At 47.9% G+C, this 23,495-nt stretch overlaps 1 protein-coding gene across 3 annotated transcripts in view; it reads right to left on the minus strand.

Moving 5' to 3' along the window:
- SLC2A9 (solute carrier family 2 member 9) overlaps positions 1–23,495 on the minus strand; it is a 238,583-nt gene that overhangs the window by 25,922 nt on the left and 189,166 nt on the right. For 2 of the 3 annotated variants that reach the window (XM_005893200.3, XM_070372693.1), the window contains exon 11: positions 13,953–14,080. In XM_005893200.3, coding sequence (XP_005893262.3) covers positions 13,953–14,080 — 128 coding nt within the window. Of the gene's footprint in view, positions 1–8,381; positions 8,460–13,952; positions 14,081–23,495 lie in introns of all 3 variants that reach the window. The other variant, XM_070372694.1, reaches the window with a different exon arrangement.

The raw sequence follows: 23,495 nt of genomic DNA on the forward strand, positions 1-23,495 counted from the left end.
TCCAGATTTTGTTGAACTCAAAAGGAATTTAACTCCAGTGGAATCCAGCAGGCATACATTTGCATGCAATTTTCTTCCAACCAGAAAATACTGATGCTAACGGCAGAGGCCAAGTCATCTGGAGGCATTTACAACTGATGACCCAAGGGGCCCAAGAATGCTGACCACAGCAAAAGTTCAGAGGAGAAGGCAGTCTAGTAATCTCCTTAGGGATCAAGGGAGCCTGGCCCAGTCCATCTAGAACACTTTGCAGGAGAGGAGATGCCGGGAGCCAGTGTGAGGAACTCCGCCCATGGCAAAGGTCATGAGGAAGGAGGCTCGGCATATGCAAAGGCGGGATCGAGCCTCAGGAGTCCCCCTGGAAATTCTTGAGCATCTACCCCCAAAACCATAGTCTGCCTACTTCACTGCTTTGTGCTCTCACCTACACCTCTGACTTTACTGGGGGCTGTCCCCCACCACCATCTCTCTCTCTGAAAAACAGTTAACTTACAGCTCCAGTTAATAAAAATTCCTGGGCGTGACAAGTGTTTTACTTCACAAACTCCTTTGGGAGTTCTCTAGCCTGCATGAATAGGTTCTTCCGGCCACATGTGATTGTTCAGAGCCTCCCAACTGTGAGAGGCATGAGATGTTCTAAACTGTCTAAATACAGATTCCTTTGAGCAGTTAAAAGATTGATTAGAAATTGTATTGGTGAAAGGTTTTTCACTTGTTGGGCCAATGTTTGCTGCTAAGTTTCCATATCCCTTGCCTACTGTGTCCCTGGGAGTGTATTGATTAATATAATTGGTGTATAGGAATGTAAGTAGTAGCTTTAATGTTTGTAACCTTGGACCCTTGAGTTAATTCTTTTCTTGTTATAGCCCACCACACCTTTGCCCTATAGGAATGCAACTTTATCTAGTGCTTTCGGAGGGTGGTGCCTGACTTTAGAATAATCACCTTTAGAGAAAAATAAGTTTTCTGAAGAAAGGATCATAAAATGTTAACAGGCCTCCTGGCCAGAAGATGATGTAAGTCACCTAAACTTTTGCATATGATAAGTTTGCAGGAAGAAACCCTGGCTTACCGCTGACTCTACCCCTTCCCCCATTATACCCTATGCACAACTTAAGGTATAAAAACTACTTTGGAAAATAAAGTGCGGGCCTTGTTCACCGAAGCTTGGTCTCCCCATGTCGTTCTTTCTCTCACCTTCTGGCTGAATTCCCATCTGGAGTGTGGAGGCTCATCAAGCCTACTAATTTTGCCTGGGCTTCTAAGATCTGACCAGGGAAGGCTTAGTGTCTCCTCTCCTTCGGGAGAACGGGAGGACGCCTGTGCCCATGTAGGTGATGCAAATTCCTTGTCTTGGAATTTTATTGGCTTTCCACGTAAACCAAGTTATTCAGCCTCTTTTTTTCACTGAATTTCTTCGCTGAGCTATCCTTATTTAACCACTCTTTATATGTTTAATTCTATCGTATCCCGAGCACCGAAGCCATCTCCCCTTCAAATTCCCTGGATGCACTGGGGCTGGACCCCGGCAAAGAGAGAAAGAGAAAGGAGGGGGAGAAGGCAAGCTTTGGGAGGCCATGTGTTCCAACAGCTCAGCTAGTAAGGGATGGTGCAAGTTTCTGGGGTTTATCATGGTTGATCTTTCTGTCCTGTCTCCTCTTTCCAGGTGATCCTAAGATCTCACAACAGGAAACAGCCTTCCCACAGTGATCTTGACAGCAACTGTCCCTTAGCATCTGTGGGTAGACACTGTGCTGAAGCCTTGACTTTGTCTCTTATTCTTTAGAGAGCCCCTGCTGCAAAAGTGGGGGCAATTCTCTTGTTTTATAAACATGAAAATTATGGCTTGGAGGGCAACTGAAGTTGGACAAAGTTTGACCAGCCTGCTCTTTACCAAACTTTGTTGTTGTTCGGTCTCTGTCATCTCTGACTCTTGGTGATCCCATGGACTGCAGTGTGCCAGGCTTCCAAACTGGTGAGCTGCAAAGCCAGGATTCAAGGTCAGGTTGTCAGACCCCAACGTCTGTGGTTTCTTCTTGTTTCTCATTTGTACCTGGAGAGTGGCCAAGATGGTAGTGGCCAAGATGGTGTAGAAAGACCCTGAGCTCACCTCCTTTTAGGACGACACCAAAGCCATAACTATCTGCAGGGCAACCATCAATGCAAAAGCCTGGAACCTACAAGAAAAGATCTTCTACAACAAAGACATAAAGAAGGAACCACAATGAGATGGATAGGAGGGGTGAACTCATGATGTGAGTCTTTGTACCTAACATAGTACCTGGCACATAAGGGCAATGAGAACAACCACCCATCACAGCAGCTACCACTTATTAAGCCTTGAGTAGGAAATGGCTACCCATCCCAGTATTCTTGTCTGAAAAATCTATGGACAGAGGAGCCTGACAGGCTACAGTCCATGGAGTCAGAGAGTTGGACACGACTGAGCGACTAAGCATGCATACGATTTGTATGCTGAAATTCTATCCCCCAGTACCTCAGAGGGACTGTATCTGGAGACAGGGTCTTTAGGAGGTGATAAGGGAAAATGAGGTCATATAGGCGGGCCCTGATCCATGGTGACTTGTTTTCTTTCAGTTCAGTTCAGTCACTCAGTCGTGTCCAACTCTTTGAGACCCCATGAATCGCAGCACAGCAGGCCTCCCTGTCTATCACCAACTCATGGAGTTCACTCAAACTCATGTCCATTGAGTCGGTGATGATATCCAGCCATCTCATTCTCTGTTATCCCCTTCTCCTCCTGCCCCCAATCCCTCCCAGCATCAGGGTCTTTTCCAATGAGTCAACTCTTCACATGAGGTGGCCAAAGTATTGGAGTTTCAGCTTTAGCATCAGTCCTTCCAATGAACACCCAGGACTGATCTCCCTTAGAATGGACTGGTGGATCTCCTTGCAGTCCAAGCAACTCTCAAGAGTCTTCTCCAACACCACAGTTCAAAAGCATCAGTTCTTCAGTGCTCAGCTTTCTTCACAGTCCAACTCTCACATCCATACATGACCACTGGAAAAACCACAGCCTTGACTAGACGGACCTTTGTTGTCAAACTAATGTCTCTGTTTTTTAATATGCTATCTAGGTTGGTCATAACTTTCCTTCCAAGGAGTAAGCGTCTTTTAATCTCATGGCTGTAATCACCATCTGCAGTGATTTTGGAGCCCCCCAAAATAAAGTCTGACACTATTTCCACTGTTTCCCCATCTATCTGCCATGAAGTGATGGGACCAGATGCCATGATCTTAGTTTTCTGAATGTTGAGCTTTAGGCCAACTTTTTCACTTTCCTCTTTCACTTTCATCAAGAGGGTCTTTAGTTCCTCTTCACTTTCTGCCATAAGGGTGGTGTCATCTGCATATCTGAGGTTATTGATATTTCTCCCAGCAATCTTGATTCCAGCTTGTGCTTCTTCCAGCCCAGCTTTCTCATGATGTACTCTGCATAGAAGTTAAATAAGCAGGGTGACAGTATACAGCCTTGACGTATTCCTTTTCCTATTTGGAACCAGTCTGTTGTTTCATGTCCAGGTCTAACCGTTGCTTCCTGACTGCATATAAGTTTCTCAAGAGGCAGGTCAGGTGGTCTGGTAGTCCCATCTCTTTCAGAATTTCCCACAGTTTATTGTGATCCACACAGTCAAAGGTTTTGGCATAGTCAATAAAGCAGAAATAGATGTTTTTCTGGAACTCTCTTGCTTTTTCCATGATCCAGCGGATGTTGGCAATTTGATCTCTGGTTCCTCTGCCTTTTCAAAAACCAGCTTGAACATCTGGAAGTTCATGGTTCACGTATTGCTGAAGCCTGGCTTGGAGAATTTTGAGCATTACTTTACTAGCATGTGAGATGAGTGCAATTGTGTGGTAGTTTGAGCATTCTTTGGGTTTGGAATGAAAACTGACCTTTTCCAGTCCTGTGGCCACTGCTGAGTTTTCCAAATTTGCTGGCATGTTGAGTGCAGCACTGTCACAGCATCATCTTTCAGGATTTGAAATAGCTCAACTGGAATTCCATCACCTCCACTAGCTTTGTTCATAGTGATGCTTCCTAAGGCCCACTTGACTTCACATTCCAGGATGTCTGGCTCTGGGTGAGTGATCACACCATCGTGATTTTCTGGGTCACAAAGACCTTTTTTGTACAGTTCTTCTGTGTATTCTTGCCATCTCTTCTTAATATTTTCTGCTTCTGTTAGGTCCATACCATTTCTGTCCTTTATCGAGCCCATCTTTGCATGAAATGTTCCCTTGGTAGCTCTAATTTTCTTGAAGAGAAATCTCTAATCTTTCCCATTCTGTTGTTTCCCTATTTTTGTTTTTTTCCTCTATTGTTTTCTTATAAGAAGAGGCTATTAGGACCAGACATGCCCAGAAGGAAGGCCATGTGAGGATACAGGGAGAAGATGGCTGTCTACAAGCCTCAGGAGAGAGGCCTCAGAAGAAATCAGCCTTGCAAAAGCCTGTGTCTCAGATGTGAGCAAACAACAATTCTGTTGTTTAAGCCCCCTCGTCTATGGAACTTTGTTATGGCAGCCCCAGAAAGTGAATACAGTGGCTCTCGATTATTGCTGACATGGCTCCCAGAAGGGCTCTAGAATGGAAATGGTTCATTTATGGAGACTACAACAAACAGAAGTTGATCCCATGAGAGGGTCCCAGTGGGGTGAGCTTGTGAGTCCAGCATTTTTCCAGTGCCTTCATCATTGCCAGGGGCAGCCACAAGAACCTGGCTCTCTTCCTTCGCTCCCATCCAGAAAGGAAATTTAACCATTGTCTTCCCTGGCTTGGGTCAGGAGGCTGACATTTCCTTAAATCTAAATGTGGCCTCCTGACCAGTGTCTCTGTCAGTGTGGCCAGCAGGGCCATTCAGTCTGAGTCAAAGTCATGCCTTCAAGGCTTCCTGAACAATCCCTGAAAACACGGAGACCCTGGGGAAGCTCTAGCTGGGAGGAACTCTGCTTCCACAGTCCATGGAATTCTCCAGGCAAGAATTATGTCCATGGGCATAAGGAAATGTGTATACTATGATGCCAGGTGAGAAAAGTAAAAACCAAAGCAAAAAAATAGGTTCTAATTTTTATAAATATGAAAAATTACCAGTATTTGAAGGAAGGGTAGGAAACAGCATCATTAACCCATAACATGAGTGTTTTCACTTCATTTTCTTTATATTTTCATAGTTTCTACAGCGCACCATGTATAATTAGAATTGCCTCCTAACTATATAAGGGCTTCCCTGATAGCTCAGTTGGTAAAGAATCCACCTGCAATGCAGGAGACCCCGGTTCGATTCCTGGGTTGGGAAGATCTGCTGAAGAAGGCACAGGCTACCCACTCCTGTATTCTTGGGCTTCCCCTGTGGCTCAGCTGGTAAAGAATCTGCCTGCAGTGTGGAAGACCTGGGTTCGATCTCTGGACTGGGAAGGTCCCCTGGAGAAGGGAAAGGCAACCCACTCCAGTATTTGGCCTGGAGAATTCCATGGACTGTATAGTCCATGGGGTCGCAAAGAGTCGGACAGGACTGAGCAAATTTCACTTTCACTTTTCCTATCTATCATCTATCTTTCTATCAGTTGTCTTCTGTTATTTTTTTGGTGAAAATCTGCATTGTTGCTTTATGTCTGTGTTTTAAATTTACACAAACAGTACCGGGCCACAGATTCCACTTGCTGCTTTACTTCTTTCTCCCTTGGGTTTAGATTCACACATCTTCTTGATGAAGATTGAGCTTATTGCTTTTCACTGACACATAACTTTGGTACTGCGTACCTACTATGCTTTATTTATGCTTCCCCCAAGGTGTGGCTACTCAGGTTACCTTTCATCCCTTGTTGCCACAGATAGTACTGTAGTTAATATCCCTGTACAGTCTATCTTACATACCTTTGCAAAAATCTCTGGGTGGAGTTTGGGGTCACAGGATATATGGATACTTAATATTAATTGGGCTTCCCAGGAGGTGCTAGTGGTAAAGAACTTGGCCTCCAATGCAGGAGACACAAGAGATGCAGGTTCAACCTCTGGGTCGGGAAGATCCCCTGGAGAAGGAAGTGGCAACCCACCCACTCCAGTATTCCTGCCTGGAGAATTCCATGGGCAGAGGAGCCTGAGAGGCTACAGTCCATGGGGCTGCAAAGAGTCGGACACAACTGAGCGACAAAGCAATATGATTAATTGGCACTAGAGTGCAAAATCCCATGGAAGGAGGATCCTGGTGAGCTGCAGTCCAAGGGGTCACTGGGAGTCAGACACGACTGAAGGACTTTTTACTATCACGCATTGGAGAGGGAAATGGCAACCAACTCCAGTGTTCTTGCCTAGAGAATCCTGGGGACAGGGGAGCCTTGTGGGCTGCTGTCTATGGGGTCGCACAGAGTCGGGCACAACTGAAATGACAGCAGCAGCAGCAGCAGAGTGCTCCACCAGGGCGTGAGGGCTTCCTATTTCCCTAGGTCTCTGTCAACACTTGGTATTCTCCAAGTGTCTAATTTTGACAGCTGGGCAAATACACAGAGGTATATTACTAGGGTAGTTTGCCTTTCTTTGATTTAAACAAATTGCTTCTCTTCCCCTGTGTTACCATGTGCTTCTTGTCTGGGAACTGCCCTTTCCTATTTCTGTCCCTCTCCTAGAGGGACTCATGCTCTTTTATTGTTGACTTGCAGGAGGTCCTTCCTACTCTAAGGGCTAATCCCTGATCAGTTTAGAGGTCACACATGGCTTCTGTCATCATCTGTAGAATCCTTGACCTTGCCATTCCTCATTGGGTGCAAACCACCCCACCCCCCAACCCCCATTTTTATATAATTGGACCTGTCCCTTCTCTCCCCACTGTTTGTGCTGTTAGGGGTCTTGTTCATCCCCAGCCTGGGTCACAGAGATACCTTCCTACTTGGTCCTCTGTTTGATTTTTAGTTTCACTTTTCACATTTGGTTCTTGAATCCATCTGGAATCGTTTTACACATTTCATCTATTTAGTCCCGGCTCCCTCTTTTTAAGTTTGAAAGTTTTTGCTTACACAAAGGGTTCAGTGGAGAGAACTATTAAAAAAGTTGGTGACCTATAAAATGCCCTCCCTCTAAATAGAAAGGAAGAAGGGCCCGAATATATTTGGAAGGCTCTGTGCTTTGGAACTTCTGAACTGTGGAGCCAGGGTCATATCCATGGACATCCTGCCTGGGAACAAATCGACAATCAGCACTGCACTAATGGGCAACTGGGAAAGGGAAGGAACGAGCTGGGCTGAAGGTCAAGTTTAAGGAGGAAAGAAGGCCTGGCTATCAGGTGGGCCTCTCAAAAAGCCCTTGTTTTATGGATAAAATCTTCTGATGATGATGCCAATGGCAGTGTTGAAATCATAGAAATCTTCTGTGGACCAGTTCAGAGGTGTCTGAGTTCAACTTTGAAGGCAGTGCTGCTGATTGGCTGACATTGGTCTGTGACTAAAGGTGATGAAGACCAAGGATGTGTGATTGGTCCTGACAGCAGGTGACTGTCATCAGCTTGGCTATCCATCCAGCTGGGGCGATGCATCTGGGCCAGGTGCTGCCTTATGTAAGATCCTCCTCCCCACTCTGCAAAGTGGATTTACTCTGCTCCTGACTGCTCTCCCCACCCCATCCCCATCCTCCTGCCATCATCCTAATCTGACCCTGAGGACCATTTCCCCTGCAGGTGACAGATAACCACAGCTGCCAGGTCTCCCTGTCCACAAGCTGTTCTCTACCCGCTCAATCCAGCCTCTAGGCAGCCAGGATGAATCCAGAATGGTGAATACTGCTTGGTCTCTATCATTGTTTCCTAAATATCTGCATGACCGATTCTCCACCACAGTTACACGTTAGAATCATCTGGAACATTTTAAAAATACTGATAATTCCAACCCCCCACCCCTCCAAACTGATTCAGAATCTTGGTGATGGTGGTGGCAGGTCCCAAGCATTATTATTTATCTTACACACCCTTCCCCCTGACCCATGGATCTCATGTTTCTGGAGCTGAGAACCCCTGGTCTAGAGGATCAAGGGCAAGTTTTCTAGCAGAGCATTCAAGGTCTAGTAGGGTCTACCAGGCATTTACTGAAGAAATATCAGATGCCTGACACAAAGGCCTGGCATGCAATTACTATTTGTACTTAGTATGTGAATATCCACTTTGTTTCCTGCTACTAAGTGTGTCCAGGCCCTTTTGTAATCTAGCAGGAGCCCTACCACCCCAGAACTGGCATCGCCTGACTCCTCCTAGGGGTCTCAGGGCCACCCTGTGCTCACCCTAGGGGGCAGCAGTCAGGGACTCAGCGTCACACCCACCGGGTTTCTCCATCTGGGTACCTCAGACCACACGTCCAAGCCTGGCTTCCAAAACCCACCTGTACTTCTTGTCGTCAGCTGTGCAACACCTTGACTTTGGCTTAGGGAGACTGATTTGGGACTTCTGGCCTCCACAGCTAGAAGAGAGTAGATTTCTATTGTTTTAAGCCACCCAGTTTGTGTTAATTTGTTACAGCAGTCCCGGGAAAGGCACACACTCCCCATTCCTCAACTCTGTGTTACCACTTTGTTGACTTGCATCCCCTTCAGACTCCCTGAGGTCTCACCTGCTGAAACTCATCCACCTGTCTGCACCTTTATCATCCCTGCCCATGGCCTGTCCTCCACTGTGACCCATGTGTAATAAAGCTTTGCAAGCACTGTGATATACTCTCACAATAACTTTAGGAGGAAGCTCTGTTATCATTCCCCATACACAGACGAGGAACAGAGGTCTGGAGAAATCCCAGCTCAGACAGCATATCAGCAGAGAGCAGGGACTCAAACCCAGGTCCTCTGATGACAAATCTTGAGCCCTCAACCTCTTTCCAGGCTTATTAAGTGCTACAAGCAAAGCTCCTAAAGTTGTGGCTCTCTTGCCGGGGAGCAGGGTAGGAAGATCCACGGAGTGATTGCCCCAGCCTCTCACTCAGCACGCAGAAGCATCAGGCAGCTGGGAGCCCAGGAGCACATGGTGATGAGCAGGTCTGCTCTGCAGACGGACAAGAACCAGTGTTCATCTCAGTGCTGGGGAGAGTGGCCTCCAGGAGCCCAACTGGACCTGCAGAACATTGTGCTGGAGGGTCACGGGCCAAATCACTAAGTTCCTTATTAATCCATTTCAGCGCCATAGTCTGTGCTTTTCATCTGGCTCCTCACTATCTCGGTGTGTGAAGGTCCGCCAAAACTCTTGATTATCCCGGTGGCTGGGAAGGATTGACTCTTCGTCTCACACCAGCTCTGCCAGCCAACTTTTTCACTTTCCTCTTTCACTTTTCTCAAGAGGCTCTTTAGTTCTTCACTTTCTGCCATAAGGGTGGTGTCATCTGCATATCTGAGGTTATTGATATTTCTCCTGGCAATCTTGATTCCAGCTTGTGCTTCATCCAGCCCAGCATTTCTCATGATGTACTCTGCACAGAAGTTAAATAAGCAGGGTGACAACATACAGCCTTGATATACTCCTTTCCTGATTTGGAACTAGTCTGTTGTTCCATGTCTAGTTCTAACTATTGCTTCCTGACCTGCATACAGATTTCTCAAGAGGCAAGTCAGGTCCGTCTAGTCAAGGCTATGGTTTTTCCAGTGGTCATGTATGGAAGTGAGAGTTGAACTATAAAGAAATCAGAGGGCTCAAGAATTGATGCTTTTGAACTGTGGTGTTGGAGAAGACTCTTGAGAGTCTCTTGGACTGAAAGGAGATCCAACCAGTCCATCCTAAAGGAAATCAGTCCTAAATGTTTATTGGAAGGACTGACGCTGAAGCTGAAACTCCAATACTTTGGCCACCCGATATGAAGAGTTGACTCATTGGAAAAGACTCTGATGCTTGGAGGGATTGAAGGCAAGAGTAGAAGAGGATGACAGAGGATGAGATGGCTGGATGGCATCACCGACTCGATGGACATGAGTTTGAGTGAACTCTGGGAGTTGGTGATGGACAGGGAGGCCTGTCATGCTGCAGTCCATGGGGTCACAGAGTCAGACACGACTGAGCGACTGAACTGAACTGAGCCATTTCCTACTCCAGGGGATCTTCCCAATTCATATATCAAGCCAGCATCTCCTGAATTGCAGGCAGATTCTTTACCTCTGAGTCGCCGGGGAAGCCCTTAGAGCCCCTGATGGTGTCATTTTCAAGCCTGTACTGGCACCTTTCACCCTCTGCATGGGGACACTGGTGAAGATGTGTGACTCTTGGCGGATATTGTAGAGTCCAGTGGTCAGGAATGCACACCCTGGAGGTGCAGGGCTTTCAGTTCCACTTCTGCCACTTGTTATGTTAGCTGGGCACTCTTGGCTAAGTGACTTAACCTTTCTATGCGCTTATTTGTCCAGCTGTGAAATGAGGCCGTAATGGCACTTGCCACACAGGGCTGGTGGGGGATCAAATGAATTACAATACATACAGAGCATGGTAATTCTTGATCAATGTCAGCTCTGACTGTCTATCTGGCTGGTTTCCTACACTATTAGTGTCCTCTGGCTGCTGTAACAAATTATCATATATGTGGTGGCTTGAAACAACAGAAATGCATGCTCTCACAGCTCTGGCAGCCAGAGTCTATAATCAGTGCCACTGGTGTTAGCAGGGCCACGTTCAAGCATGTCCTGTGCCCGTCGTGAGTCCTTGACAGACGTTACCTCTCACTTAGCCATTCATTTGGTTGTGACCAGACCTCGGGCTACACAACTGGATACAACGCGGCTTAGGGCCTGTCCTGCAGGCTTTGGTCACCTTGTTCTGGAGACAGACACAGAGGTTCACCTTCATAGATCCCATAGTCTTGGCCTGTACAAGGGGGTGGGCTCTAAGGATTAGGTATGTAATGATGAGAATGCCCACCTCTGGGGGCCCTGAGACCCTTGTGCTTAGGGGACTCCAAGCAAAGGCTTGTTGACTGCCTGGCAGAGTTGCATTTAGGGGATTCACGGGGCTGGTGGGAGGGGTCCTCTGCCTACACTGAGATGGACCATGTCCTCACAAGCTTCTTGCTTTCCAGGAGACCCCACTGCCAGCTTTTCACGACAGGCTACATTGACCCAGTGGGCTCCTGCAGAGGGTCCTGCAGTTGGAATTCCTCCCTGGGCTCCTCCAGGCCACTTTCCTATATTCCCTGAATGGCTACAAACATTGCCCTGCAAGGTCAAGATCAAGGTCAGGAGGTCCCTCTCTGATGTGGGACCCACATCTTTCTCCAGCTCTAGCCCCAAATGCCAAAGGCAGTGACACGACCTGAGCCTGATGCCTCCCAGGGAATGGATCAGAGACCTGCCTTCCAGGCCTTCCCAGCTGTGTCTTTCTTTGCCAGCCCCTGCACTTCTCCCTGAACTGCCGTAAGCCCTGAAACTTGTATCTGTAAAGAGTGATTCCCCCAGCCCTCCTGTGACACCTGTACCCTGACGCCTCTGAGAGGAACCAGCCAGTCTGGATGCTGTAAGACTGCCATGCACACGTGTATCACTTGTGCTGGTGGGGCCTGGCTCTGCGGGTAGGGGGCGCCACTTCTGCCCCTGAGCCTTTAAACAAGGCTGTGCCCTCCTTCATCTTGTCCCCTGCCCCCGACCAGGCTCTCAGCATCCCTATGACTTCTCTATGAGAGCATCCTGATAGCGCAAGTGGAAGCATCCACACATGTGGTGACAGTCTTGGCATATGGCTCTTGCAGAAGGGACATTATGGCATTCAGGGTCCTACTCTGCCCTGGCTCATCACAGCAGGGTGACCTAGCATGAACAATGATACCAGAAACCTCTCAGGCTCCTGGGGTTTCCAGCCAGGTGAGCACCCAGCTGGAACTGAGTTGGTTGGAATGCAGGTGACCCCTAACACATCTTCAAAGCCATCAGAAATTGGGTTATTGTGAAAGGAGTGTGAAACCTGTAAAAACCATGATGGGAGAGGAAGTCTGTGGCTGTGACTGTGTTCTGACAGATTGTCACCAGCTCCCGGGCCTCGGGCAAGTCTCCCAAGCCTGCTGAGCCTGACTTCCCTCCCTGAGAAGCAGCCTAGGGCCCTGGTCAGGGAAGGACACTTTCTGGCTCTTCCCTTTCCAGACCCAGGCAGCATGCATTTCTCCTTAGGTAAGGTGTGGCTGTGTGATTTTCACTCATGGGAGTTTGCCTGGAACACACATTGCTGCCATGCCAAGGTCTTAACTGGCAGGTGTGAGACTGGACACATTACCTCCACCTGCCACAGGGCAGTTATTCCAGAAGGAGAGGGCTCTGCCAATCATCATCCCTAAAGCTCTGGAGCAGAAAGTGAAGTCGCTCAGTCGTGTCCGACTCTTTGTGACCCCATGGTCTGTAGCCTACCAGGCTCCTCCATCCATGGGATTTTCCAGGCAAGAGTACTGGAGTGGGTTGCCATTTCCTTCTCCAGGGGATCTTCCCAACCCAGGGATTGAATCCAGGTCTCCCTCATTGCAGGCAGAATGCTTTACCATCTGAGCCACCATATGCTAGGGGGAAAAAAAAGACCTGGGACAGAATCTCCGCTTAATCTATAGGAAGATGGGGAGCTGTGAGCTGAGAGAGAAACAATTGGAAGAGAATTTTTCCCACAATAATGAATATTTTACTGATGCCCAGCTCTGTTGGCTTGGAGCCAAACTGGGAGAAGCCATTGAAAGTTTGAAGTCAGTTGAACAGACAACTTGTTATGCTCTGAGCATGGCCGGACAAACATGCCCCGAAGATGGAGTAGATGGATGTGGATTCCCTGGTCCATGGCCTCCCTGTGTTACTTATGTTTCAGAGATGCAGTGGCTGTAGCTAAGTCAGGATGCTTTACAAGTTACACAGTGGGGCAGCCCCTAATTCTGAGACTGAAAGGACAGAGTAGTAGATGGAGAATGTGGAAGAGGAAGAGGGGACGGGACGGAGCCACCAGTTTGAATGATGACTTGGAACCTTGGGCTGACCCCGTCTACTCCCTGAACCTCAGCTTCTCTGTAAGATGGAGAGGATGAGAAACCGCAGTGCAGGGCTGCCTGAGGGTGTCGTGAATTCATAAACCCCATGCCGGGGGCCTGGTGAAGAGTAACTGGTCCACAACTGGGCATGCAGGAGTTCCCATCATGTGGGCCTGCCTGCAGCAGAGTCTCTGAAATGTGCTGGGCTTGGCGCTAGTCAAGCAACAGGCAGAGAATTAATGGAGGGGCTGCAGAGGGTTGAATTAAGCCCCCCAAATGGAGGGTGGGTTCTTGCTCAGAGGTTTCTGATGGAGTCTCACCTTCACCAGTGGTGTCACCTGCTCTCTGGGCAGTGGGGAGCCCTGGTGGGCCTTAGAGCAGGGAAGCCTGATTCTCCCTCCTGGAGTGCAGCTGGCCCCTTGCTCTGTGAGGAACACTTGTAAAGCCCTTGTCTTTTGTGTTCCTGGCCCTGGAGAGCTCTCTGATATAATTTATCTCCTCTCTTGTCTTTTTTCTCCTTTGGTTCCAGCCACACTGGCCTCCTTACACAAAAAGAACTTGTATCTGTTCCCTGAGTTATCATTCTCCTGTCAAAGGTGGTCACCCTTGGGACAATGACCCCCATTAGCTGTGGTGATGCTGAAGACAATGAGGATGCTACAGGCATGGCAGGGTGGCATGGGCACTGGAACCATGACATGGACCTTGTCTCACTCACACCAGGGCAAGTGCATTGCAGGTTTGAGATTCTCACTGAGGTTTCCCTGCAGACCTTCAGTGATGTGAATCTGCCCCCATGACAGCCCTTAGCACTCAAGGGCAACTCCCAAAAGATACAAGAGGGAGAAAGAGGATTAGAGTTTGGGCCAAAGCACATTTCTCCTATCCTCAGGCCAGCAGAATTTTCATTTGAGAGAGAATCAACCTCTGTGTTATGAATCATCCATCACTTGGAGGGGATCTCATGACCAAGAGCCCCCTTGTCAGTCTCACCTGAATGAATGGGAAGAGGAGGCCGATGGTGAAGTTGGAGAGCCAGTTGACGGTGCCCACCACGGTAAAGGCAGCTGGCCGCTGGGCTTGCTGGAAGAACTCGCTGGTCAGGATGAAGGGAATGCCACCTGCAACCAGAGCCAGGGCATGGGTTAATCACCCCAGGGAGGTCTGGCCACCAGCACCCATCTCTATTTGGCAGGGGAGCCCCTCCTGGTAAGAGGCAGCTCTGCCTGGGAGAGTGACACCTTTGGGCATGAGTGTTGGAATTATAGCCTGTAACCCCTAAAGATACACAAACCATTTCTCTGACCTGGTCCTCCCAAATGAGAGATGATTCATCTTCTAGGCTCTCCCATCTCAGTTTGGGAATCACTAGGTTGGACTTCCCAGGTGGCAATAGGGGTAAAGAACCCGCCTGCCAATACATGAGACATGAGAGATTCGGGTCCGATCTCTGGGTTGGGAAGATCCCCTGGAGGAAGGCATGGCAACCCACTCCAGTATTCTGGCCTGGAGAATCCCATGGATAGAGGAGCCTGGCGGGCTACAGTCCACGGGGTCACAGAGAGTTGGACATGACTGAAGCGACTTAGCACACACGCACAGGCTGGATTCACTCATTCCATCAAGATTCAGTGATTATTGGCTGTGCTGGGGCTGGCCCCACAGTCCTGGAGGAAAGTGGTCATGCCCCTGCGCTTCTGAGACTCCCTTATCTGCTGGGGGAGAAAGGATGACTTATTACAAAGGAAGTGAGGGAATAATAACTAATGCAGCATGTGATAAGCGCTGGAGGAAATGGTCAAGGCAATGGAGGGGGTGGAGATCCAGGTTAGCAGTGGTAGGGAGAGCTCTCTGGGCAGGTGATGGTGGAGATACGGCTCAAAGGAGGAGATGCAGCTTGTGAAGATTTGGGATGATCATGCCGACGGAAGGATGAAACGGCAGAGACCCTGAGGGGTGAAAAGGATTGAGAAGATTCCTGAGAGTCCCTTGGACTGCAAGGAGATCAAACCAGTCAATCCTAAAGGAAATCAACCCTGAATATTCACTGGAAGGCCTGATGCTGAAGCTCCAAATACTTTGGCCACCTGATGCAAAGAGCCTACTCATTGGAAAAGACTCTGATGCTGGGAAAGATTGAGGGCAGGAGGAGAAGGAGATGACCCAGGATGAGACAGTTGGATAGCATCACCTACTCAATGGACATTGAGGGACAGGGAGGCCTGGCGTGTTGCAGTCCATGGGGTCACAAAGGCTTGGACATGACTGAGCAACTGAAAAACAACAAGGTCTATAACAGAGGCTATCCTGTTTGGACATCTGAGGAAGGGGATAGAGGAAGGGGATGGGATGGCAAAGGTGAGCAGGGCCAGTTAAGCAGCCTCTGGAGATCAAGGAGAGGGGCTGCCATTGAGGAAAACCGATGAGGGGTTTAAAGGAAGGATTGATGTGATCAATTGGCACTTCGTAGAGACCACTGCTGTTTGGAGGAAGGACTGGAGGAGGCAGAGGTTGATGCAGGAGGCTGCTGGGGCTGGCAGGAGCAGATGATGGCGGTCTAGAGGGTTCGGATGGCGGCGGTGGGGATGGATGGAAGGGGCTGATTTGGGTAGTTGCCACCCCATGGATGCAAAGCTCTCAGGGTGAGCATTGCACCCTGAAACCACAGCACTCATTGTCAGGTTCAACCAAGGAACCCAAGGTCACACATCCAGGACCAGCTCAAGCCTGTGTCTCTCCAGAGCTTTCACCATGACTGCCCCAGCATGCTGCCCACAAGCCTTGGACTCTGCACCTCAAAAATGACTCAGAATGGACCACCCATGACCCACACCCTGCCCCTGCCCTGCTAGACTGTGAGCCCTCCAGGGAAGCTGGCATCTCCATTGGCCTGGCAGAGTAGACAGGTGACTGATATTTACATACTTGAAGTAAATGCTCAACATTTGATTTTGAAAAGGCTTGATATACTGTTTGCTACAAAAAAAGGTGGATGCTTTATCTTAAAGGTGTCTATCAAAATGATGTGCAGGAACAATGGTTTCATGGTAAAATGTGCTACAACCAGCCTTAGGTCTATGAAGCACGTGTGACTATGTTGGCAAGTGTGTCACACACCTACTGCCACGAGCCTTGCTGCACGTCCCAGGGGGCAGTTCACAGGTCTGCTGAAGCCTGAACAGGGCTGAGGGCTGGTGTTTCACCTTCCTGACTTCCCTGGATGTGTTTTGGAAGCATCTGTAGGTAACTTATTAACACTTCTGCTGCCGGTTTATTAGTTTACAGTGGAGCAGAATGTTGACAAACCTGCCCCCTTGCACTTTGTTTGCTGTTCAGGGCTGAGGCCACGATTTGTTTACTGGTTATGGTGCCTCCTCCCAGCACAGGACCTAGGATACAGACACCAGGTACTCTGTAAAGATTTGCATGATCAGTGGAGGAACGGTTAAGACACCCTGGGTTCAAGGACATCTACATCATGTCTCTTCTCTCTTTCTCTCTCAGGCCTTCAGGCCACCCCTGCAGGACAAATATAAGCAACCATGACAATCCTGCACAGCGCACTGTGCCAATGGGTTTTCATTTCCATTATTTCCTTCAAACTCCCCAGCCAGAGAAGGTGGTGAGACGTGGTGGGTTAGGGCTCTAGTGTCAGTAAGAACAGGTGGAAGTTCTGGGTCCACCAGATCCCTCTAGAATGCAGATCTATCACAAGTGAGGTATGATAGAAGGGACTTACTAGAGAGAGGAGGGGGTTTGTGAGGATTAAATGAACTACTGTGTGCAATCACTTAGTATAAGTCTGCTCCATGTGAGGTACTGAATAAATGTTAATTATTCAATAATTGTTAGCTACTAGAATAGCTAGAATAATACAACTAGAATAATAGTTTTAAACTCATCTGCATTATTTCCTCCCATTGTGTGAGCTAACTGTAACTCAAAGAAGGGGTGTGACTAGCCCAAGGTCTATTGACAGAGGGATGATGGCGATGGTGATGATGGTGATAGTGGTGATGGTGAAGGTGATGGCGATGACAGTGGTGAAGGTGATGATAGTGGGGAAGGTGATGGTGATGATAGTGGTGATGGTGATGACAGTGGTAATGGTGATGATAGTGGTGATGGTGATGAAGGTGATGATGGTGATGGTGATGATAGTGGTGATGGTGGTGATGATGGCGATGGTGATGCTGATGATAGTGATAGTGGTGATGGTGATGACAGTGGTAATGGTGATGATAGTGGTGATGGTGATGATGGTGATGGTGATGATAGTGGTGATGGTGGTGATGATGGCGATGGTGATGCTGATGATAGTGATAATGGTGATGGTGGTGATGGTGATAGTGATGACAGTGGTGATGGTGATGACAGTGGTGATGGTGATGATAGTGATGATGGTGATGACAGTGGTGATGGTGATGACAGTGGTGATGGTGAAGGTGACGGAGATGATGGTGATGGTGGTGATAGTGGTGATGGTGGTGATGATGGCAATGGTGATGCTGATGATAGTGGTAATGGTGATGGTGATGACAGTGGTGATGGTGATGATAGTGATGATGGTGATGACAGTGGTGATGGTGGTGATGATGGCGATGGTGATGCTGATGATAGTGGTAATGGTGATGGTGGTGATAGTGGTGATGGTGATGGTGGTGATAATGCTGCTCATTGTGATAATGATGCTAGTAATGATGGTGGAGGTGATGATGATAATGATGCTAGTGATAATGATGGTGGTGATGGTGATGGTGGTGGTGTGATGCTAGCCAGGATGGTGATAATGACAGTGATCATGATAGAAATGATGGTGATAATGATGAAGGTAGAGATAGTGGTGTTGCTGCAGCTGCTGAATGATGGTGGTGGTAATTGTGACAGGTATTGGGAAAAGCTCTTGACATACATTATTTCACTTAATTATCACTACTGTATGGTCGTAGGATTCCCTTGTGGCTCAGACGGTAAAGAGTCTGCCTGCAATGCGGGAGACCCAGGTTCAATCCTTGGGTCGGGAAGATCCCCTGGAGAAGGAAATGGCAACCCACTCCAGTATTCTTGCCTGGAGAATCCCAGGGACGGGGGAGCCTGGTGGGCTACTGTCCATAGGGTCACAAAGAGTCGGACAGGAGTGATCGACTTCACTTTCACTTTTTTTGTACCCTATGTGGTAGTACCACATGATAGCTAGAGCACGGCTGGGGGTATCACACAGTGGTTAGTGCACGGGATGGGATATATTCATGGTTAAGGGCACTGGGTGGCATATGGCACTCAGCTCCTATGTCTCTGGCTCCGCTGTTGCAATAACTAAGTTTTCTTGGACAACTGCAACCCTGGTGTCCACCACGAGGAGCCATCTGACACAGGTCTAGCCTCACAACCTTTCTCCTGCAGGAGACAAACCTGATTTCAATTCCCACATCTCTCTCTACTGGCTATGTGACCAAGCGAGTGAATGAAAGTCACTCAGTCATGTCCGACTCTTTGCGACCCCATGGACTGTAGTCCCGCCAGGCTCCTCTGTCCATGGGATTCTCCAGGCAAGAGTACTGGAGGTAAGGACATCTATGGCTCTCCGTTTTCACATCTATGAAGTGATGATAAGACTAGTTCCTACCCCTTGGCATTGTTTTGAGGATCAGATGCAGCAAGCTTAGCAATGTGTGTCTGTCCTGTTATTTATGCTCCTGGCAAGCTTCCCTAAACATTTTCTTTAGTTCCCTTCCTCCTCCTCTGCTGTTTCCTAGCTCTAGCCAGGTACCCTAGAAAAATCTCAATTTCTACATAAAAGAAATAAAAGGCAGCTGTCCAAACTTTCTTATGATTCATATTCATTAAAATTCTTCAATGGAACCACTATCATCAATTTCAAAAGCCCTTTAAAAGGTCTAGAAACCCCTTTAAAAATCTCCATCAGTGTGTCCATAAATCACATAATCCTTTAAACACATTTCCCCTGGAGTACCAGCTTTGAAAAATAGCTTATTAAAATTTTTAAATCAAATATAATCATTTTGAAAATTCTTTATGGCTATTCTGCTGCATTTTTCACTAGGCTTAATCTTGTTTGTTCATTTGCTCACCCATTTTCATCCAACGTTTATGTACCAAGTCCTTTGCTGAGTATTTTCAGAATCTACTAGTTCACATCCTAATCCCCCACTGGACACGTGAGGAGACCAAGGCACAGAATGGCTTGTTCAAGGCAGCACAAGCTGTAAATGATAGTGCATGCCAAATCGTGTCTGACTCTGTGTGACCTCATGGACTGCAGCCCACCAGGCTCCTCTATCCATGGGATTCTCCAGGCAAGAATACTGGAGTGGGTTGCCATGCCCTCCTCCAGGGGATCTTCTCGACCCAGGGATAGAACCCAGGTCTCTTATGTCTCCTGCATTGGCAGGAGGGTTCTTCACCACTAGTGCCACCTGGGAAGTCAGACCTGGTCCCAAAACCAAGAGCTTCTGGTTTAGGGAAAAGATTCTCTCCCTTGCTCTTTCCCTAGGAGATGTTAGACAGAGGATGAAGACAGGGTTTCCAAAGAGGTTTGTTTTACGATGGTAAGCACAGCCGGCTGCTTGAGGACAGGGAGCTGACACCAGAGCCCAGTCGATGTAGGAAGGAGGTTGAATGCTTTGGAAGCTACCCTAGCTTTGAGGCTGCCTGTTCAGCCAAATGGGAGAGGCGGGCTGTCCTTTTGTCTCTGGGGAGCTTGGATGCCCACACCCTTGTGGCCCTTGCAGAGGCTTGTCCCATCCTGACTCAGTGGGCACCTCTGGCTCTGCTAATTTTTGGCCCTCCTCTAAGCCTCAGTTTTCCCACCTATAACCTGAGCACAGGGATGAGCTATTTGAAACCTCGGTAAAACCTGTTTACTTGGCACATGTTAATTATGAGTATGCCAAGGCGCCCAGGCTAATGGCTAAGAGCACTGGCTTTGGAATCAGATAAACTCTCCACTTCCAGCCTGTGTGTGTGACCACACGCAAGTCACATGGCTCTCAATTTTCCCATCCATAAAATGAGGATAGAGCCATAGCTCTTACCTCTTAGCATCGTGTGGGGATTAAATGAGACAGGGCTGAGGACTTCCCTGGTGGTTCAGTGGGTTAGAGAATCTGTATTGCAAAGTGGGGGACTCAGGTTTGATCCCTGGTTGGGGAAGTAAGATCCCACATGCCTCAGAGCAACAAGAGAGGATCTGTGCACTGCAGTGAAAGATCCCACAGGACGAAGCAATGATCCTGAGTGCTTCAACTAAGACCCGAGCAACCAAATACATAAATACTTACAAAAATGAAAATAATGAGACAGTGCTTAGTAAAGTGTACAATACATAGTAAAGGCTCAATCACATCAACTGCTATAGCTCTTCTTCTCTTCATTCATTCACTTAATATACGTTCATTGCGTATTGACTATGAGCCAGATGCTGGGGGGCTTCCCTGGTAGTTCAGCTGGTAAAGAATCCACTGCAATGCAGGAGACCCCGCTTCGATTCCTGGGTTGGGAAGATCCCTGGAGAAGAGATACGCTAGCCACTCCAGTATTCTTGGGCTTCCCTGATGGCTCAGCTGGTAAAGATTCCGCCTGCAATGCAGAAGACCTAGGTTCTACCCCTAGGTCAGGAAGGTCCCCTGGAGGAGGGCATGGCACCCACTCCAGTATTCATACTTGGAGAATCCCCATGGACAGGGGAGCCTTGTGAGTTACAGTCCATGGGGTCACAAAGAGTCAGACATGACTGAGCGAATAAGCACAGCACAGCAGCACAGATTCTGGGATGTCGATGGTAAGAAGCAGATTTAACTTCTGATTTCAAGGAGCTGCCAGCATCTGGGGACCCACTAAGTCAAGAAAGCCAAAGCCATCACAAGACTAACCTTCTCCTGGACCACGCCTCTTCTGAGCAATTTTAACCATAAAGATAGTTCATGCGTTAAGTACTTCCTGTGTGTCAGGCTCTAGGAAAGTTTTCCCTTTGTGGAGTTTTAAATTATTTCAGAAATCAAGTGATGAATTCCATAGGGATATGGCATCAGACATGGTTGATCATGGGTAAGGAGGAATTACAAGTCACCAGGAGTCGCTGGTCTGAACTGAAAGAACAAAGGCAGCTTGCTCCTTTTGTATCCAGAGATGCTGCAAAATTGAGTACCACCTGGGGACTTTCCTGGCGGTCCAGTGGCTAAGACTCTGTGCTCCCAATGCAGGGGACCTGGGTTCAATCCCAGGGAACCACATCCCATATGCCACAACTAAGAGTTTGCATTCTGCAACTAAAGATTCTATGTGCTGCAACTAAGACCTGGCACAGCCAAATAAATAAATAAAATAAAATATTAAAAAGAATCAGGTGCCACCTGTCCAGCCCCACCCCCATCTGCCAAATGGGGAGACTGAGGCCAGAGAGGTGAAGTGTGAGTCTCCATGTTTCAGGATTTCCAAACTAGCCTGTCTGCTCTAGTCAATGTCCTTCCTGGAAATTCCTAGCTCCTGCGCATACTGACTATTCCCACTGCTGGGAATGCCCCCGGCTTTGGACACACTTCAGGTCACAAGGGATGTAGCAGCTGGTTTATCATGGGCTTGGCTCCCAGTTGTTGTTTGTTGTTCAGTTGCTAAGTCGCGTCCAACTCTTTTCAACCGCATGGACTGTAGCCTATCAGGCTCCTCTGTCTTCCACTATTTCCTGGAGTTTGCTCAAATTCATGTTCATTGAGTCAGTGATGCTGTCTATCCATCTCATCCTCTGTTGCCCCCTTCTCCTGCCTTCAATCTTTTCTAGCCTCAGGGTATTTATTTTCCAATGAGTTGGCTTTTCACATTAGGTGGCCAAAGTATTGGAATTTCAGCTTCAGCATCGGTCCTTCCAAAGAACATTCAGGACTGATTTCCTTAGGATTGACTGGTTTGATCTCCTTGCAGTCCAAGGGACTCTCAAGAGCACCACAGTACAAAAGCATCAATTCTTTGGCGCTCAGCCTTCTTTATGGTCCAACTCTCAAATCTGTCCATGACTAGTGGAAAAACCATAGCTTTGACTATACAGACCTTTGTCAGCAAGGTATACAGACCTTTTTAATACACTGTCTAAGTTTCTCATAGCTTTCCTTTCAAGAAGCAAGCATCTTTTAATTTCATGGCTTCAGTCACCATCTGTGGTGACTTTGGAGCCCCCAAAATAAAATCTGTCACTGCTTCCACTTTTTCCCATGAAGTGATGGGGCTGGATGCCATAATCTTAGTTTTTTTAATGTTGAGTTTCAAGACAGTTTTTTCTCTTTTCACTTCCTGGAGGAGGAAATGGCAATCCATTCCAGTATTCCTGCCACGAGAACCCTTGATTAGTATGTGGCTCCTAGTAGGTGATGATATATAAGTTATGCCACCCTTCTCCCCTTTCTCCCAGCCTAACCACAGCCCAAGAAGTTAGCCAGCAGAGGTCCTGACCCCAGCCTGTGTTCTCGCTTGCATAGAGCATATCTCCTAAGGAAAGGGAAGGGAGGGAAAAGTGAGACTCAGGTGTGAATTGAACTAGACAGAAGGAGGAGGTCCTGTCCCCACCACCTATTCCTCCATGGATGGTGTCATCGTCTCTTCAATCCTTTATTCTTTGCTTGCTTATTATATTCTTTGAGGGCAGATATCTTGTTTCTTTTCCTCCCCGTAGCAACCTGTGTCTGTTAATAGACGTTTGTGCTCAATAGATACTTGTGGAATGGATGACTAGGCAGGAAATGATGACAGTTAAACAGGTCCTGAAAGTGTGAGTGGAAATTTACCCTGTCGATGGAGGGATAACCAGGTCCTGGGGCCAGCATGGGGCAGAATGCAGGACAGGGTCTAGAGGATGCTGTTTGCAGGATCCCATCTCAGGATGGGGGAGATAGGATAGAAGAGGCATCATCTGGAGGGTCCACTGGGCAGATCCCAGGGTCTAGATCACTACGTGAGGGGGTTTGGAGTTTGCAGGTGGGAGGTGCAGTGGCCAGCCGAAAGGCTTTGGCAGGAGAGAGCCGTCATCAGACTTGTGATGGGAAAGTATCACCAGGCACCGAGTGGAGCTTGCATCGGTGAAGCGAGAGTGTGGAGGCAGATAAGGACGCTGGGTAGGACATGATCATTGAGAACTTGAGAAAAAAAAACTGGAAAAATGTTTGTGTAAAAGCACTGCATGGCTTTCAGCATCATTAACGACCATCTTCTGTGATTCTCACCAGAATCTGCATGGGATCAATAATAGACTTAGCTGCCTTCTTGAACTGTGCTCCGTTGAAACACAGAGTGAATCCCCTCTTGACTACCAATTAGTGTGTTTTGATAAAGACTTTATTCCAGTGGAATTTCTTTCATCTGGACTGTTAAGAAGACCCATTCTTCAGTTTGAAGGTTTCCATGCTGGAGTTTCTGGGGGAGGGGATGCTTTTGAAGTATTTCAGGAGAAAAGAGGCCACATAAGGCCACAAGGACTCTGCTAATTCTAATTAAAAGTGAGGAGCTGCACACTCTAATGAGCACGGGCAG

This window comes from Bos mutus, chromosome 6 (assembly GCF_027580195.1).
Source record: "Bos mutus isolate GX-2022 chromosome 6, NWIPB_WYAK_1.1, whole genome shotgun sequence".
Lineage (NCBI taxonomy): Eukaryota > Metazoa > Chordata > Mammalia > Artiodactyla > Bovidae > Bos > Bos mutus.